At 49.6% G+C, this 17492-nt stretch overlaps 1 protein-coding gene across 1 annotated transcript in view; it reads right to left on the bottom strand.

Moving 5' to 3' along the window:
* The window catches only part of LOC129651050 (liprin-alpha-1-like), a 38354-nt gene that overhangs the window by 7186 nt on the left and 13676 nt on the right, over positions 1-17492 (bottom strand). Inside the window, 7 exon segments of the mRNA XM_055579776.1 lie at positions 1901-2094; positions 2945-3096; positions 7246-7477; positions 9300-9523; positions 11263-11346; positions 12571-12705; positions 17149-17295. Of these exon segments, the coding sequence (XP_055435751.1) occupies positions 1901-2094; positions 2945-3096; positions 7246-7477; positions 9300-9523; positions 11263-11346; positions 12571-12705; positions 17149-17295 (1168 nt within the window).

The raw sequence follows: 17492 nt of genomic DNA, 5'->3' as shown, positions 1-17492 counted from the left end.
CCCCGAGGGGGCTTTGCTCTCCAGCTCTCTCACGTGGTCACTCGAGGGCCCCAGGGCTGTGTCCTTCCAGATTCACAGTCTCCTCGATATCTCAAGCCCAAGTCCTGAGTTGAGTCCCGGTCTGGTGTGGCAGAGGGCTGGGAACACACAAGCTCAAGGGCTGAAAGGATCCCAGGGGAACAGTCGGGCCCCAGCGGGTGGCAGAGCAGGGGATGAGGGTGGCCGCCCACAGAGGGCCCCGCAGCAGCACTGGAAGGAGAGCAGGGATGCCTTAGCTCACTCGGGGACGTTGCCCGGCCTCAGTGCCCAGATGTTACCACCAGCAGCTCTGGGGACGCAGAAAGCTCACTCGGGCCGTGTGAGTGGGCTCTGCTGACCATGGCCTCGGTTTTCATTCCGGTTCCATTCCGGTTCCAACTGTCCCTCCAAGGGCTCCTCTTCCGAAGGGCGCATTTTCTTGATGTGGGTGAACGCATCCCTGCTTGTTTCTGTCAGCACTGTTGTCGGTCATCGTGTGTTTTCCTCTTTACAATCTGTGCTTGCTGCTCTTCTAACTTAGGAGCAGCCCTTATTTTCTGCATTTCCTAGTTGTCAGCGTTCACTGGGGCTTTCCAGGTGGTTCTAGTGGTAAAGATCCTGCCTGCCACTGCAAGAGATAACAAGAGATGGGGTTTGATTCCCCTGGAGGAGGGCATGGCAACCCACTCGTCTTCTTGCCTGGAGAATCCCATAGACAGAGGAGCTAGTGGGCTACAGTCCCTGGGGTCACAGAGAGTCAGACACGACTGAAGCAGTTCAGCACACACTCAGGTTTTAGTTCAGTCGCTCAGTTGTGTCCGACTCTTTGCCACTCCGCGGACTGCAGCACTCCAGGCTTTCCTGTAATTTACTATCTCCTGGAGTTTGCTCAAACTCATGTCCATCGAATCAGTGATGCCATAGAACCATCTCATTCCTGTTGCATCCACCAGAGAGGTGGCTGGGGCTCGGCAAAGTGCATGGTCACACTGCATGGGTGTGAACCTGCCCTCACCACTCCCTAACCGCATGACCATCACTGTCTCCTCCTCTGTAAATAGGGAGGTGGCAGCACCTGTTTGGTAAGGGGCACACACAGCATCTGGTATATAATCAATGCACCATCCATCTCAGCGTTATATTTATTAATAATAAGGATAGCATTTAATAATCTGCTTTTTCTCTCTTCTCACTTAACTGTGCTCCAGACCATATCTGTTTTACTTACCCCTATACATCCCACACCCAGCACAAACAAGACACTCAACAAATCTCTGGCTGAAGAGGCAGGAACATACCCTGTCCTTCAGGAGATGAAGCCGAGTGAGATGGGGGCCTGATAACACTGTGTGATGAGGAGATGCCAGGAGGACCTGTGTGGCTGTGGGATGGAGTAGGGGGCATGGGCAGAACCCATGATGAGCTCCTGGGGATGGGGAAAGTGGCAGGAAGAAGAGGGTGCTGTTCCTTGTGGGGTGTCCACAGATTTTACCTCACCCCTCACTGATGAGCCCTTAGGCCGTTTCCAAACACTTGTCACTGTTCTGCAGGAAACACTCATTGCCCAGCTCCTACTCAATCCATTTCGTAGAGTATGTTTCTAGCACTGCAGTATAAACATCTGCAATATTCATTCCGTGCTCTGTTCATCCACCCATCTGGCTAGCCATCTGTTCATCCATCCATCCACTCACTAATCCATCCATCCTTTAACTCTTAATTCTTCCATCCATCCACACATCCATTCATCAACTGATCCAATCATCTCGGACCCTAAAGAAGACAGACGCCTCCTCTGCTCCTCCCAGGAGGACACCCAGCGTGAGTGACAGGAGCCTCGTGGGGACAGTGGGGGAGACACAGAAGAGACACGCATGCAGACCCTCCTCCCTCTGAACGGTGAGGCACCCACCTGGTCCTAGCGCCTCCTTGCCGGGGTGTCCAGGCCGGCCCTTCTCCTTCTTGCCAAACAAACGACCGATGGAGGACTTGATGCCCTTCTTCTTTGGGGCTTTCTGCAGTGAGTCCTGGCTGCTGCTGGGGTTGCCCCCGGGGCTGTCTTGAGAGCCTGTCGAGCTTTGGGGAGAGAAAACAACCTTTAACCGGTGCCCTTGTGCAAACACACACCCCTCCACAAGACCTACTGATAGAACTGGCCACCCAGCAACACCCGTGCCTCAACCTCACAGCAGACAGTGGAGTCTGCTTCACCAGCCACACTCCACACGAGCAATGCAGGCTTCCGGCCACAAACAACGGCCCTGGGAAGCTGAGATTCTCTGCCTGGAGCTCTCCCCTGAGGAGGGCTTCACTCCAGACGAGCTGGTGCAGAGGGCCCTCCAACCCTCCCTCAGGGTCGCTGCTTGGCAGGTGACGACCCTCCCAGAGAAGGCGAGCTCCCCTGCTCTGGGCAGTTCCCCCCGCCTCTCACAGGGTGACCATCCCCGGCCGTGGCAGGAGAGTGACGGTCACCGTGCGCAGGGCTGCAGGTCAGGTGACCACATGTGCCCTCCATCGAGTGCTGCCTGGCTCACGACGGGAGCTCAGCAGGTGGGGGTCTGAATGAGGACAGGGTCAGTCACAGGAGGTGACAGACAGTCTCCTGAGAGGAGACCCCTGAGAAAAAGGGAGGGACCCTCAAGAACAAATCCGAGAGGCACGGAGCCATAAGCATCAGGAACGCGTCCCAGACGGGGCAGACCTCTAGCAAGAGCAGGAAGAAATCTCCCACAGGAGTCAACACATAGAGACGGATGTTTTTTAAAATCACTGAGGTCACTGAACTCTTCTACCCCGGCACCTGAAGTTCACCACTAAACACAGGCACCGAATCCAGTGGGATTCCTTTACAATCATCCTTGCAACTCTTTGAAGACAAGAGGCGCAGGGCTCCTGAGACTAACGACGAGGCGCACAGGCCCCTTACTTGCGGGCGTCCCTGATGTCCTCGTAGCTGGCTCTGTGCTGTGACCCCCTGTCCAGCCGGTCTAGCCGAAGGAACCGCAGCAAGGCGGGGGTCGAGGCTTCACATTTGATGGCGGTCTTGTCATCTTGTACCTCTTCTGGTATAGGTGGCAGCTGAGGGAGTGAGGTAAGTGTAAAACTGGCTAACGATAGACTGTGTCAAAAAAGGCTATCACACAGGCTTTACATTATAACCAGAAACTTATTTGAAAACATATTAGCGATGCTATCCGCCAAGTACAAAAAAATGTGTTGTTCTAGCTTAATGCCATCTTAAAGGACTGTCTTGTTCAAGAGAAGCAGGGCCATGGGGCAGCGAGAGCACCCTACTGAGTGCAGAGATCCTGGCCAGGAGCCTCCCTGCAGCCAGGCTCCGCCCTCCTTTGCATCCAGCGACCCGATGGCCCCGACAGGCAGGACAGCGGAGCCATGCCAGCACTGTGAACCCTGCATGGCATGAACTGCCCTGATGAAAGGACTGTGTTCATCGCCAGATGCTGCTCAGGAGCACTACTAGCAAGAGTAAGAAACCTCTCAGCAAAGCCGTCCAGACCTTTCTGTTTGAAGGAGAAAAGGAAACAGCTTGTACCACCACCCAAGATCATGTTTAGTGATGATGCAGGTTACTGAACCCATGACAGCAAGTGAAGTACAGAAAAGGTACCTAACCCCTCCATGCGAGCACCATGTGTCTGGCTTGTATTTCTCAGTAACATACAGACTGGGGGCTACACACTGAAGTACTTGCAGTTTGAGTGTAGTTCGCTCACTGTGGTTTACATAAAGTAAACTGCTGCTGCTAAGTCACTTCAGTCGTGTCCGACTCTGTGTGACCCCATAGACGGCAGCCCACCAGGCTCCCCCGTCCCTGGGATTCTCCAGGCAAGAACACTGGAGTGGGTTGCCATTTCCTTCTGCAATGCATGAAAGTGAAAAGTGAAAGTGAAATCGCTCAGTCGTGTCCGGCTCGTAGCGACCCCATGGACTGCAGCCTACCAGGCTCCTCCGTCCTAGGTCTTCACTAAGAACTGATTGGTTTCAACCTAGAGGGGTGGGATGGGGAGGGAGATGGGAGGGAGGTTCAAAAGGGAAGGGATGTATCTGTACCTATGGATGGTTCATGTTGAGGTTTGACAGAAAAGAACAAAGTTCTGTAAAGCAATTACCCTTCAATTAAAAAATAAACTAATTAAAAAAAATGATCTCGCCTGGACTCCCAGCTTTTCCGCTGGTCCTGGGTCTGAAGACAGGAAAGACAGTGGTGGCAACAGTGTGGGGAACAGATTAACCCCTTCGGGGTCCAGACAGGTCTCACTTATACAGTTGCTACTGGGTGTGCGAGCCTGGGCACGGTGCCCGGCCTCTCGAAGCCTCAGTGTCCATGTCTGCTGAATGGGGATAACAGCAGCCTGGACCTCACCTGGGTGTCTGCGGGATTACATGACAGACTCGGAAAGCATTTGACACGGTGCCTGGCGCACAGAGTCACCTGCACACTGCTACCCACCATCATTAAATTGGCTTCCTCCAAATCTAACATCTATGGCTCTGAGTCAGTCATTTGTTTTTAAAAAACTCTAAGCGGAGATTCCATGGTAGTCCAGACATTAGGACTTGGCATTTTCACTGTCGGGACACCAGTCTGATCCCTGGTTGGGGAACTACGATCCCATAAGCTGTGCAGCATGGCCAAAAAAATAAGTAAAGAAAATTTTAAAAGTAATAAATAATACTATATCTACTATAAATAAGCATGAGATGATTAGAAGGCAAACAAGTGGGATATAGGCAAACTGTTACAATGGTCCCAACGAATGACCTATTTCCAACAGAACCATCAACATATTTTAAGTGGTGGGTGAGTTTCATTACTTCCATTAAAATGTCAATTCTTCACCAGTACATAACCACACAGTGTTCATTCACGTAAAATGATAAGGACTCTCTAATACTTCACAGAGAAACAAAGGCATGCTAAATTACTAAATAGTTTACCTCTATCAACTAGGCTGATAGATGCATGCAAAGAAAGGAAGAGAAACCAGATTTATTGTGACTTTGAAACTAAAACTTCAAGAATCAGCATAGACAAACACAGTATAGCAAAAATGATGGCAAACATAGAAGTGAGATGACGATTTAGAGAACGTGTAACTGGAAACAGAACATTTTTTTTGACCACAGAAATTAAATAAGCTATTCAAGATTTACTAAACACTATAAATTATTACTCAGGAAGATACAATTCTATTACAACATCATGATTTATTAAAGCACAGCATTCTCTACAATAAAGGGCCTTAACAGTTGTCTCTTCTCAGCCAAACTTCTCTATACGTTAGTTTCTCTTAATAAAAAAGATGTTATACTTTAAAATAGTGATTTAACTGATGAGGAAGTTACCATAATACCTATTTTAACACTGAACAAATCTAACCACCTATTGGATATTAATGTAAAATGCTTACCTAGAATTTGATTTAAAATTTCTCAAAATAAATTGATTAAAGCAGGTGCCCTGTGAAAATATGTAAGAATGGAAGCTAGCATAATAGCAGGTGCAGTCTTTACATTTTATTCACCAGAGAAGATAGTTTTTTAAAGAGTCTAGTAGAGACATTAACTGTGCAAAAGCTGATGAGATTTATAGTCTTAAATACAAGCACCAACATAGAAAGGATATTGTGTCAAAAGTCCATTAATTCTACACTTAAGAAGATCATTTCTATAGGTAAGGATAATCTCATTTATGAATTACACATGATATGTAGTTGAGGATCCATCTACATTATGCTTGTAACTGCATAGTGATAGGCTAATTCAAACTTACTGCTCTGGGGGAAAAACACCATTTAATGAGACATGAAGACAAAGCACAAACCCGACTAAGTGCACCCACAGCACTGCTATGACCTGAACAGGTGGGAGGACGGGGAAGGGGAGATGGATGGGTGAACTACAGCCTCGGGGGCGAGGGGGGGCAGTGGTGGGAAGCTGCGCTCTGAATTGACAACCACTAAGCAGACAACAGGATGAGCCAGGAAATCAAAACCAATGATGAAAGCAGACGCACCGTCAGAGAACTCCAACAACAGGACAAAATATACACAACTGTTCTTTTACAAATACTCGGAAGGAAATCAAGCATGAAACCACAGAGAAATCGTCAAAGAATTTTAAATATCAACGAATTAGCCAATGATGCAAATTAGAAAAACAGTGTCTCCAAAGACCACACAATGGACTAGTTACCACTTCACATGCCGCTACAATGATTCACACTTAATTTAATGATATGCTGACTAACAATGCAGCTAACATGAAGTGGGTGGAACACCAAAAAAGGGACAATACAAGTGCAGTGACAAAGCAGAGTGTTGTGAACCTGATTTCATGGGTAAACAGCGATGCACTCACAAAACCTAAGCAAGCAGGGAAGAAAGCTGGGACACGTGCTTCAGAGCCGCACACTCTGTCACCAAAAGCCCTAGGTCGTCATCCCGTTTTCAGACTCGGAAGAGTGAAGAAGCCCGACCTCTTCCCTGGGGCCCTGGGGCACTGGGCTTTTAACCTGGTTTCACACGCAGAGCTGGCCTGAGCGCACGGCCAGGCCCATCAGCAAGCAGACCAGTTTAGATTCCTGGTTTGGTTCCCGCCGCACGCCCTGCACCCTGCAGCCAGGCATCCCCAGTGGGAAATGTGCTGCCCGGTTTCCACACGCCGTGAGAGCTGCCTACGGTTACTCTCACGAAGCGGTCTGCTCCCTGAGAACAGCAACTTCCTGCAGCTGCTGTGCCCAGCACAGGCCAGGCCCAGCGTTACAGAGGCAGGCTCTGGCTGAGTTCATGATGACGTGCTAAGCCGGTGGTCCAAATATCAAGACTAATTTGTCGCTGTGCGATTATGGAATGATCTTGCTCAGTTGTGTCCAACTCTTGGCGACCCCATGGACAGTGGCCTACCAGGCTCCGTGGTCCATGGGATTTTCCAGGCAAGGATACTGGAGTGGGCTGCCATTTCCTTCTCCAGGGGATCTTCCCAACCCAGGGATCATACCCGGGTCTCCTGCATTGCAGACAGATGCTTTACCGTCTGAGCCACTAGGGAAGCCCGATGAAAGACTAGGCAGTTTTAAAAATCTTAGACCTCTGAGCGTAGCAAATGTACCTGATTTTCTTCTGGGTAAAAAGAGAAAAAACAAACAAAGAAAAGAAAAATAGTGTGCTCGGGGAGGGACGCGGCATGGAGGAGGCCGACACATACCAGAGTCATGATGCCCTGCTTGTCTACCTTCCGTGCAGGGCTGTGCCGCCTCCTTCGGGGCTTGGAGCGCCCTCTGATGCGCGTGCAGGAGCCGGCATGCGAGGAGGCGGGATTCAGGTTGAGGGAATTCAAGGATTTCAAACGACGAAGGTTGCTTGAGCTCCCCTTGCCCACCCTGCTCTCAATCCCCTTGGCCCGCTGCTCTGTGTTCTCCTTCTTTTCTTGGATCAACCTAAAATAGAATAAAAGCATTACCTGCCTTTGTCAGCAGAGGAATGTGTCTGGACAACAAATTTGGGCTTGCATTCTGTGTCACGATTAGCAAATTCCAGGAACAGTTGCTCAATTAACATCTCAGCAAAAAGGTTCAACTCTCCCTCTTTGGAATATTCTCAAACTTAGAATAACTTATCATTGAGTCTTACAAAGTGGCCCCCGATCATTCACGTTTGATTTGACTTATTTACTCTATCTAACATTCTGATGGGGTCTGGGTGGTGACTCTCTCTGTGTCAGAAGACACCTGAATTGACAACCTTTACCTTCCCTGCTCTCAGGGCAGAGATGCACGTCAGTGCTTCAGGTCTTTTCCATTGGGAATCGGGAACTCTGTATAACCAAAACAGCGATTCACGAGTAAGCTGGAGTTTCTAATCACGAGTCTCCAGACCAGATGAAGGGCTGAGTTGATCTTTTAATTTTTTTTTAAGGTTGTATATGTACAAACGCATCACTTGATGAAGTTCTCCATCAGCTTTGTGTGAGTTTCTGGATTCATGTCAATGTGCTGTATTAACCTAGAATTTAGTTACTGCTCTTCTCCCCTAATGTGTCGTGGATGATTTTATATACAGGTTAAATGCATGATTATGCAAATGGTTTCCAAATTAAAATACAAGATCCTTACAGGTAGTAAACTCTCAAGTTTCACTTCTACTTACACATCTTGAAAGTTTTTCATTGTTGACAAGTTGATGGACAGAATTTACCATTTACATCATGTCAACTTGTTGCATAAGGAAAGAATCACTTTTACCTGACCACCTGCTGTAAAAACAAAAATATTAATATATAACCGTTCCAAATTTCCTACAGGGATGGGGAAAGACAGTCTTTCTGAGCTTGTCTGTGGCTCAAACACGGCCCATAAGGCAGTCTGTCTCGGCATCAAAAGTGCAGGCGGCACCATCTGCGTTTGCTGGCTGTGCCGTTCACCCCTGCCTTTTGCCCGAGCCCCCGCACTCGACCGGCAGGAACGGGCACCTCGGCCAGGGCTGACGGGACAAGAACAATCTGAGCAGCAGCTCTGCCAGGTCCTGTGCAGGGTCACCGGCCTGCGGCCACTCTGAACGTGGACTCGGGACGGGAGGCACAGGTGCGTGGGTGTGGCACCAGGCAGGCCTCGGGGCCGCCAGCCACACGGCTGCACCCAGACCCCAAGGCCCCCTGCTCACCACAAGGCGGGCCTTTGGGTTCTATCCTGTTTTGTAAACTGTTAGAACTGCCAAGACTGTGTCTAAAGAAAACATTTTAAATATACTGATGAGATGAGAAAAACTCAAACACATGTCCTGAGAGTAACATACAGTAACATATCACTATCTTACAACAAGCCAATCTTCACACTGTATTAAGTTAAAAAGGAAATGCAGATCTGAGTGGGAATTTGCCAACCCCAGAACCCCAGCTTTTCTGTTCCAGGTTGCTTTTCACCAGAACGTGGGAGGCTCCGAGGGACACACGAGGGCGAACCCTCAGTGCCGGAGGATGCACGGGCCGCAGGAGACACCGCCTCGGCACCTCACCCACCTTGGGGCCCAGAGCTGAGAGGGGGACACCCCACAACACCCGCCCCCGCAGAGTGCCGACACCACACTGTGGACAGAATGCCCTGGCTGACTGAGCTCTATAATCAAGGGCAAGCTCAGAACTGAAACTTCTTGAAGCAGACCTGAAGTCCGTTTTCTTACTAAGGAACACTCAGACTTCTCTAAGCAGAAGACAGCTCCTCAGAGGAACCGAGTTTCCGGGGAGTTGGGCTCAGGCGCACCCACCGGATCTCTTCGTTGATCTTGTCCAGCTGCTCCTGAATCATCATGGCCAGAGTCTCGGCATCGGCCTGCCCGCTGGGCGACAGCAGAGAGGCCGAGCTGAAGAGGGTGACCCCGTCACCCTCGCCGTCAGACGCGCCCTCGTCACTCTCGAACGCCTGGGCCACGTTGGCTAGCACGCTGGCTTGCTGCCCGTGCTCCCGGTCCTGATCCTTCAGGGGCTGCACCTAGGCACGACAGGACCACGTCTCGTCAGCGACATTCTGGGCAGCTCAAGTCTATCAGGAACTGAACACAATTTTACATGGAAGCCCTGACTTTGGACACATGGGCCATGCTTATGAGACACTGCCATCTCTTAAGCGAGCAGTACTGAAGAAACAGGCAGGAGGAGACTCCAGTTCCTAGATGGCCTGGTGACACTCAGGTCTTAGTGTGGACGGAAGGCAATCCTATGAGGTTATTCACAAGGGTGGGCTGATGGAGTCAGAGACAAAAACCGAAAAGTAAAAAAATACATCCATGCTTCCATCAGCCACGCTGAAGGAAAATTAGAAAAAAATCCTTCAGCTCCGCAGCCGCTGGGTCCCCCCTCAGAGGTTATCACTGGTACTAGTTCACCGGGGAGTGCCGTCCTCGCAGGTTCCCAGCCCTCTGTTTCCCATGCTGGTCTGAACACACACAGACAGGAGCGAGCAGGGGCAGCCAGGGGACGGGAGGGCCAGCACCCCCGTGGCTCTCCTCTCAGGGCACAGGCCCTCGGGCTGTTCTGGGGATGGCCCCTCACACCGCGAGGTCGGCTCTGTCATCTGAGACGCACGGGAGAGTGCCTGCTGGGCCCCATGCCACCCTCCCGCTCTCACACCTCACACCCTTCTCTCCACAAGTCTCTTCCCCCCTGCCCCACTCTCTCCCAGGTCCTGCCTTGATTTCCCAGATATGACCTCAAAGCAACCAAGGGGCAGCCTCGAGGTGCTGGCTTGCCGGCTCCCTGTCCCCCATGGGCAGTACCTTCGCCCTCTGTCTGTGTCACGACCCCTCCCCAGGGCTGGGCCACCCCTTTTTGAGCCCATGGAAATAAAACCTGTCACAGCTTCCCCAATAAGGCATCGGCATTCAAATATTTTTAAAGCAAAACAAAAATTGACTTTGAATTGGCTTAGTCATAAACAGCATCCCAATCGCAACAGCCTCTGAATAGCAGTTCTGAAAGTAAGGAAGTGCACCCCCGATCAGGAGACCTTGTCCTCTCTGCCTAAGCAGGGAGGGAGCCTCACTGCAGGTCTCATGATGGGAGTCAGAACCACAGCCCCCCGGGAGCCCGCGTGTGAGGCTCTGCAGTCAGGCCCAAGAACACAGGTATGGTGGGGACAGTACTGACACTTGAGGCTGGACCTGGGATCCCCACTCCATTTCCTGAATGGTCTGCATCACCGTGTGGCCAACCCTTCTGGGAAACCTCTCTCAGGACTCTCTGATGCGAGCCCCCACCATCGCCCTTTCCTGACAGGCCTTCTGTCACAGCAGAACTATGGTTCTCCTCCTGCCTAGGAGCAGCCATCCTACACACACACACACCATGTCTGGACCAGCAGTTGGGCATGTGGGACTCCAGCGCCATGTCCGAGGCAAGCACCTCCACAGCTGGGCACCATAGGCCTCAGGCTGTCACCCTTAGGTTTGTCTGAGGGGCACTAGTAAGGTCCAACTGTATCCCGAGCAGCTCCCCGGCCTGGCTGGTCAGAGCAACAAGCAGCCTCTTTGAACGTGGGGACCCCCTGGCCCCTGCCCACCACCTACGGGTGACCACATCTGGCCCTGCTCCCAAGGTTGGGTGCCTGGACCAGCAGACAGGGCTATACACACACACTCGACGGCAGAGACCTGAGCGGCAGAGACAGCAGAACTGGCCCCCGCCCAAGCCACGTCTCTGGCCCGGACGCGGCCTCCCCATCAGCACACGCACCCACAGCAGCTCCTTCTTGTTCTCCTCCAGTTGGGCCTCCATCTGGCGCAGCCTCTCCTTGATGTTACGGTGTCTCTCTTCCACCTGTCGGCCAAGAACAGCGTCAGCTCCACTCGCAACAACCCTGTCCTGATGACACGCGGGCTGTGACCGCAGGGGTGGCAAGCGGGCTATGCTCTGTGCAGACCACTGGCTCCGGGTTCGCGGGGGGCACGCCCGCTCGCCTGCTCACGCAGCCAGCGCAGCTTCGCGTGTGACACGTGGCTGACGGAGGGTGATGGTGACCGGCTCGTGAGAGGAGACGTGCTCGCCCCCGCCCCGGGCCCCGCACCCGCGGCCGCTGCACAGCCTCCTCAGACTGCCTGTGGCGAGCCAGCGCGGGCAGGGCAGTGGCAAGCACGGGACGCACAAGAGCACACATTCTACCTTCCTAAGCTGGGAGGTCAGTTCCAACAGTTTAGCCTCCTTAGTGACAGAGCTTCCGGAAGACCAAAGTTCAGACTACAAGGCCGACCGGGGACAGACAGCAGAGATGTCAGGGGAGAGAAGAAACCAACCCTTGAGAGGAAGATCACAGGCAGAAGGGTGCCCCCTTGGCGGCTGTTAGTGACCCTGCTCTGGGAGGGTTTGGGAGCACCCGGCACCACCGGCCTCCCGCGAATGGCAAGCCCCTCAGCCGCTCACTGAGCTCTGGGCAACGCTCCGGACAGCCGCACCAGCACAGGCCCACCTCTCCATGCCCAGCCAGTACCCACCAGCAGTGTGGGGCAACACCTTTCCCACCAGAAGGACGGGGTGGCTGGCGGGCTGTGGGGAACATGCCCCCAGCAGCGCCACGGGTCCGGGACGCGGCCTCTCACCCGTGGGCTCCCGGGGACTGCAAGCTGGGAGTGGGGCCCCGGGTCTGCACCGTGCCCCGCTGTGACTTACTCAACAATGTATGAATCAAGACTTAAAACTGTGTTCATTACAGAGCTATTTTGGCCATCTCTTAAACGAGAATGGGATTTTTCTAGCTCTCTATCCTGCTAGGCTTTGAGGTGCTGACTGAACTCTGAGCAGCAGTGACTCGGAGCTGAAGCGTCCTGGGGACACTCAGAACACAGGACAAAACTGGAGGGAAATTAACGGAGGGATGACACGGGAGCCGGGACTGTCTGACACTCAGGGCGTGCTCCCATCTCAGCCGGGCAGCACGCTCCCCGCGGCTGCGCTCCTTTGTGGACTGAGCAGCACGGGGAGGGGCACGGTGGGACAGCATGGAACAGGCCCTCCCCGCGCCAGCCCCGCAAGGACCCAGAGCAGCACCTTGGAGAGCGCGGCCACCCGCTGAGCCAGCTCAGCCTCCACTTCTGGCAGCGTCTCCGCCCTGGGCAGCGTCTGCTGCAGCTTCTGCTCCTCCAGCTCCAGGTGCTCCTGCAAAGGTCGGTTTTTATCCTCCTCCTACAAAGGGAGAGCAGAGCATCCAAACAGGCCAAGTGGTGTAGCCGCTGCCGTTTTTAGTAAGCTGAGACAAAACCTAAATGCACGTGTCTACTGGATTAGTTCTGTTTCGGAAGCTGCGTCACGGGAATTTTTCTCTCTGTTCCTGGGCTTGGTCTCAGTGGGCAGAACACCTCCTGCCAGAGTATTTGCTTTTCCTAAACGTCCCCATGAATAGTATGAAAAGGCAAAATGATAGGATACTGAAAGAGAAACTCCCCAGGTCAGAAGGTGCCCAATATGCTACTAGAGATCAGTGGAGAAATAACTCCAGAAAGAATGAAGGGGTGGAGCCAAAGCCACAAGAATATCCAGCTGTGGATGTGACTGGTGATAGAAGCAAGTTCTGATGCTGTAAAGAGCAATATTGCATAGGAACCTGGAATGTCAGGTCCATGAATCAAGGCAAATTGGAAGTGGTCAAACAAGAGATGGCAAGAGTGAATGTCGACATTCTAGGAATCAGCGAACTGAAAAGGACTGGAATGGGTGAATTTAACTCAGATGACCATTATATCTACTACTGCGGGCAAGAATCCCTCAGAAGAAATGGAGTGGCCATCATGGTCAACAAAAGAGTCCGAAATGCAGTACTTGGATGCAATCTCACAAACGACAGAATGATTTCTGTTCGTTTCCAAGGCAAACCATTCAGTATCACAGTAATCCAAGTCTATGCCCCAACCAGTAACGCTGAAGAAGATGAAGTTGAACGGTTCTATGAAAACCTACAAGACCTTTTAGAACTAACACCCAAAAAAGATGTCCTTTTCATTACAGGGGACTGGAATGCAAAAGTAGGAAGTCAAGAAACACCTGGAGTAACAGGCAAATTTGGCCTTGGAATACGGAATGAAGCAGGGCAAAGACTAATAGAGTTTTGCCAAGAAAATGCACTGGTCATAACAAACACCCTCTTCCAACAACACAGGAGAAGACTCTACACATGGACATCACCAGATGGTCAACACCAAAATCAGACTGATTATATTCTTTGCAGCCAAAGATGAAGAAGCTCTATACAGTCAGCAAAAACAAGACCAGGAGCTGACTGTGGCTCAGACCATGAACTCCTTATTGCCAAATTCAGACTTAAATTGAAGAAAGTAGGGAAAACCACTAGACCATTCAGGTATGACCTAAATCAAATCCCTTATGATTATACAGTGGAAGTGAGAAATAGATTTAAGGGCCTAGATCTGATAGACAGAGTGCCTGATGAGCTATGGAATGAGGTTCGTGACATTGTACAGGAGACAGGGATCAAGACCATCTCCATGGAAAAGAAATGCAAAAAAGCAAAATGGCTGTCTGGGGAGGCCTTACAAATAGCTGTGAAAAGGAGAGAAGCGAAAAGCAAAGGAGAAAAGGAAAGATATAAACATCTGAATGCAGAGTTCCAAAGAATAGCAAGAAGAGATAAGAAAGCCTTCTTCAGCGATCAAGGCAAAGAAATAGAGGAAAACAACAGAATGGGAAAGACTAGTGGTCTCTTCAAGAAAATCAGAGATACCAAAGGAACATTGCATGCAAAGATGGGCTCGATAAAGGACAGAAATGGTATGGACCTAACAGAAGCAGAAGATATTAAGAAGAGATGACAAGAATACACAGAACTGTACAAAAACGATCTTCATGACCCAGATAATCACGATGGTGTGATCACTGACCTAGAGCTAGACATCCTGGAATGTGAAGTCAAGTGGGCCTGAGAAAGCATCACTACGAACAAAGCTAGTGGAGGTGCTGGAATTCCAGTTGAGCTATTCCAAATCCTGAAAGATGATGCTGTGAAAGTGCTGCACTCAATATGCCAGCAAATTTGGAAAACTCAGCAGTGGCCACAGAACTGGAAAAGGTCAGTTTTCATTCCAATCCCAAAGAAAGGCAATGCCAAAGAAAGCTCAAACTACTGCACAATTGTACTCATCTCACATGCTAGTAAAGTAATGCTTAAAATTCCCTAAGCCAGGCTTCAGCAATATGTGAACCGTGAACTTCCTGATGTTCAAGCTGGTTTTAGAAAAGGCAGAGGAACCAGAGATCAAATTGTCAACATCCGATGGATCATGGAAAAAGCAAGAGAGTTCCAGGAAAACATCTATTTCTGCTCTTTTAACTATGCCAAAGGCTTTGACTGTGTGGATCACAATAAACTGTGGAAAATTCTGAAAGAGATGGGAATACCAGACCACCTGATCTGCCTCTTCAGAAATTTGTATGCAGGTCAGGAAGCAACAGTTAGAACTGGACATGGAACAACAGACTGGTTCCAAATAGGAAAAGGAGTACATCAAGGCTGTATACTGTCACCCTGTTTATTTAACTTATATGCAGAGTACATCATGAGAAACGCTGGACTGGAAGAAACACAAGCTGGAATCAAGATTGCCGGGAGAAATATCAATAACCTCAGATATGCAGATGACACCACCCTTATGGCAGAAAGTGAAGAGGAACTAAAAAGCCTCTTGATGAAGGTGAAAGTGGAGAGTGAAAAAGTTGGCTTAAAGCTCAACATTCAGAAAATGAAGATCATGGCATCTGGTCCCATCACTTCATGGCAGATAGATGGGGAAACAGTGGAAACAGTGTCAGACTTTATTTTTCTGGGCTCCAAAATCACTGCAGATGGTGACTGCAGCCATGAAATTAAAAGACGCTTACTCCTTGGAAGGAAAGTTATGACCAACTAGATAGCATATTCAAAAGCAGAGACATTACTTTGCCAACAAAGGTCCGTCTAGTCAAGGCTATGGTTTTTCCTGTGGTCATGTATGGATGTGACTTGGACTGTGAAGAAAGCTGAGCGCCAAAGAATTGATGCTTTTGAACTGTGGTGTTGGAGAAGACTCTTGAGAGTCCCTTGGACTGCAAAGAGATCCAACCAGTCCATTCTAAAGGAGATTAGCCCTGGGACTTCTTTGGAAGGAATGATGCTAAAGCTGAAATTCCAGTACTTTGGCCACCTCACGCGGAGAGCTGACTCATTGGAAAAGACTCTGATGCTGGGAGGGACTGGGGGCAAGAGGAGAAGGGGACGACAGAGGATGAGATGGCTGGATGGCATCACTGACTCGATGGACATGAGTCTGAGTGAACTCTGGGAATTGGTGATGGACAGGGAGGCCTGGCGTGCTGCGATTCATGGGGTCGCAAAGAGTTGGACACGACTGAGCACTGATCTGATCTGATCTGATCTGAAACGTCCACAAAGAAGTCTTAAAAAAAAAAAAAGTTCTTATATATTAAAGAAGATCAGTTTTCTGTAGAAGCATATTCATTCTTATTGACAAGTTAAGGGAATAAGGGTTCAGTACTGACCCTTCTTAAAACATCACCAGAATCATCATTTGAAGGGAACCCTACCGACCGCAGATGGCCACGGGCTTGTAAGCCACAACACGGCTTTCATCTTCTCTGAAATACAGACCTGATCAGAGTGTGCCTGGTGAAATGCCAGTCAACTAATATTTGTAAATGCACGATTATTCTTTTAACAGATCTTCTTACTCTGAAAAACTTTCAATGTAGAACATTTAGATTCTTGTTTGAAAAAGAAAAAAAATTAAGTTATCTATACACTCGGGTTCCTGAGAGGTTAGCATTTGCTTCTAAGCAGTTTTCTTATGCTTTCTGTGTGGGTATTACTCTATGTACACACATAAACAATATGATATGCTTTAAAACCCTCGGAAAACAACAGCATATGGTACATAGTATTTTCTTATCTGCCTTTTACAGCCATTATTTTGTATATCGTAATGCTCTTAATTAGCATTTCGCATCATAAATTTCAATGGCTTTCTAGGATTTTATTTTTGTGGTGGGGCCAATGATACACTTTGTCACACACCAGACTGACTCACTTTGTTTTGGAGAAGCCAGATTTGGTTTTCCTGGGTAAGTCCTGATTATCTGAGACCACACGGGAACAGGAGCGAGTAAAGCTCACCAAACCATAGGAAGTACACACCCTAATCAGACTGGAGCTCTAACCCTGCCTTTTGTCACAGAGACCCCAGTTCCCAACAGGCAGCCAGCTGCCCTGAAGTTCCCTGCTGCTCTCTGCTCTTTCAGGAAAAATGCTAACAAGCCAACAGATTCAAGTCAAGTAAAACAAAAGAGTCAGGAGTGGAATTCCACAAAATGGTTAAACCAAATCCCAAACCATTCAAACCTGTAAGTTGCAGTCACCCTCAGTTTTTAAACATTGTATTTCTTTTCAGTACAGTTGATTTATCATGATGTACATCCACACTTTCGAGCACAGTATTTTCGGGTCATAAGAACTTTACACTGGGACTTGATTTCCAACATGGGAGTCACATGAAAAGGTCTTTACCTTCCTTCCTCAGTATTCACTACTATAAAAGTCAGACACAGGTCAGTAAAGGCCATTACCTGTCGATGCAGAGAATCCTTATTTGTGATTTCATTTTCAGGTTTATCATCAAGGTCATGCACAGAGGAGGCTTTGCGCTGTGCGGCGAGGTAGCGTTTCTCAAGTGTAGTGATTCTCTTCTCCATGTCCTCCTTCTGGGCCATGGCCTACACCGGGCATTACAGAGGAGAAAAGTAAGTCATTATCATGGAATACTCCAGCACACTTAAGAGTAAAAAAGCTGGACTAAATCCTAAGTTTCAAATCAAACACAAAATTAGCATCCTCAAAAGTAAACTCCTAGACATGGCAGTTTTCTTAGACGTGAGCAAAATCGCGCATACCTCAAATGTCACATTTGCCA

The sequence above is a fragment of the Bubalus kerabau genome, chromosome 4 (genome assembly GCF_029407905.1).
Source record: "Bubalus kerabau isolate K-KA32 ecotype Philippines breed swamp buffalo chromosome 4, PCC_UOA_SB_1v2, whole genome shotgun sequence".
Taxonomy (NCBI): domain Eukaryota; kingdom Metazoa; phylum Chordata; class Mammalia; order Artiodactyla; family Bovidae; genus Bubalus; species Bubalus kerabau.
This window is presented reverse-complemented; position numbering and strand designations above follow the sequence as displayed.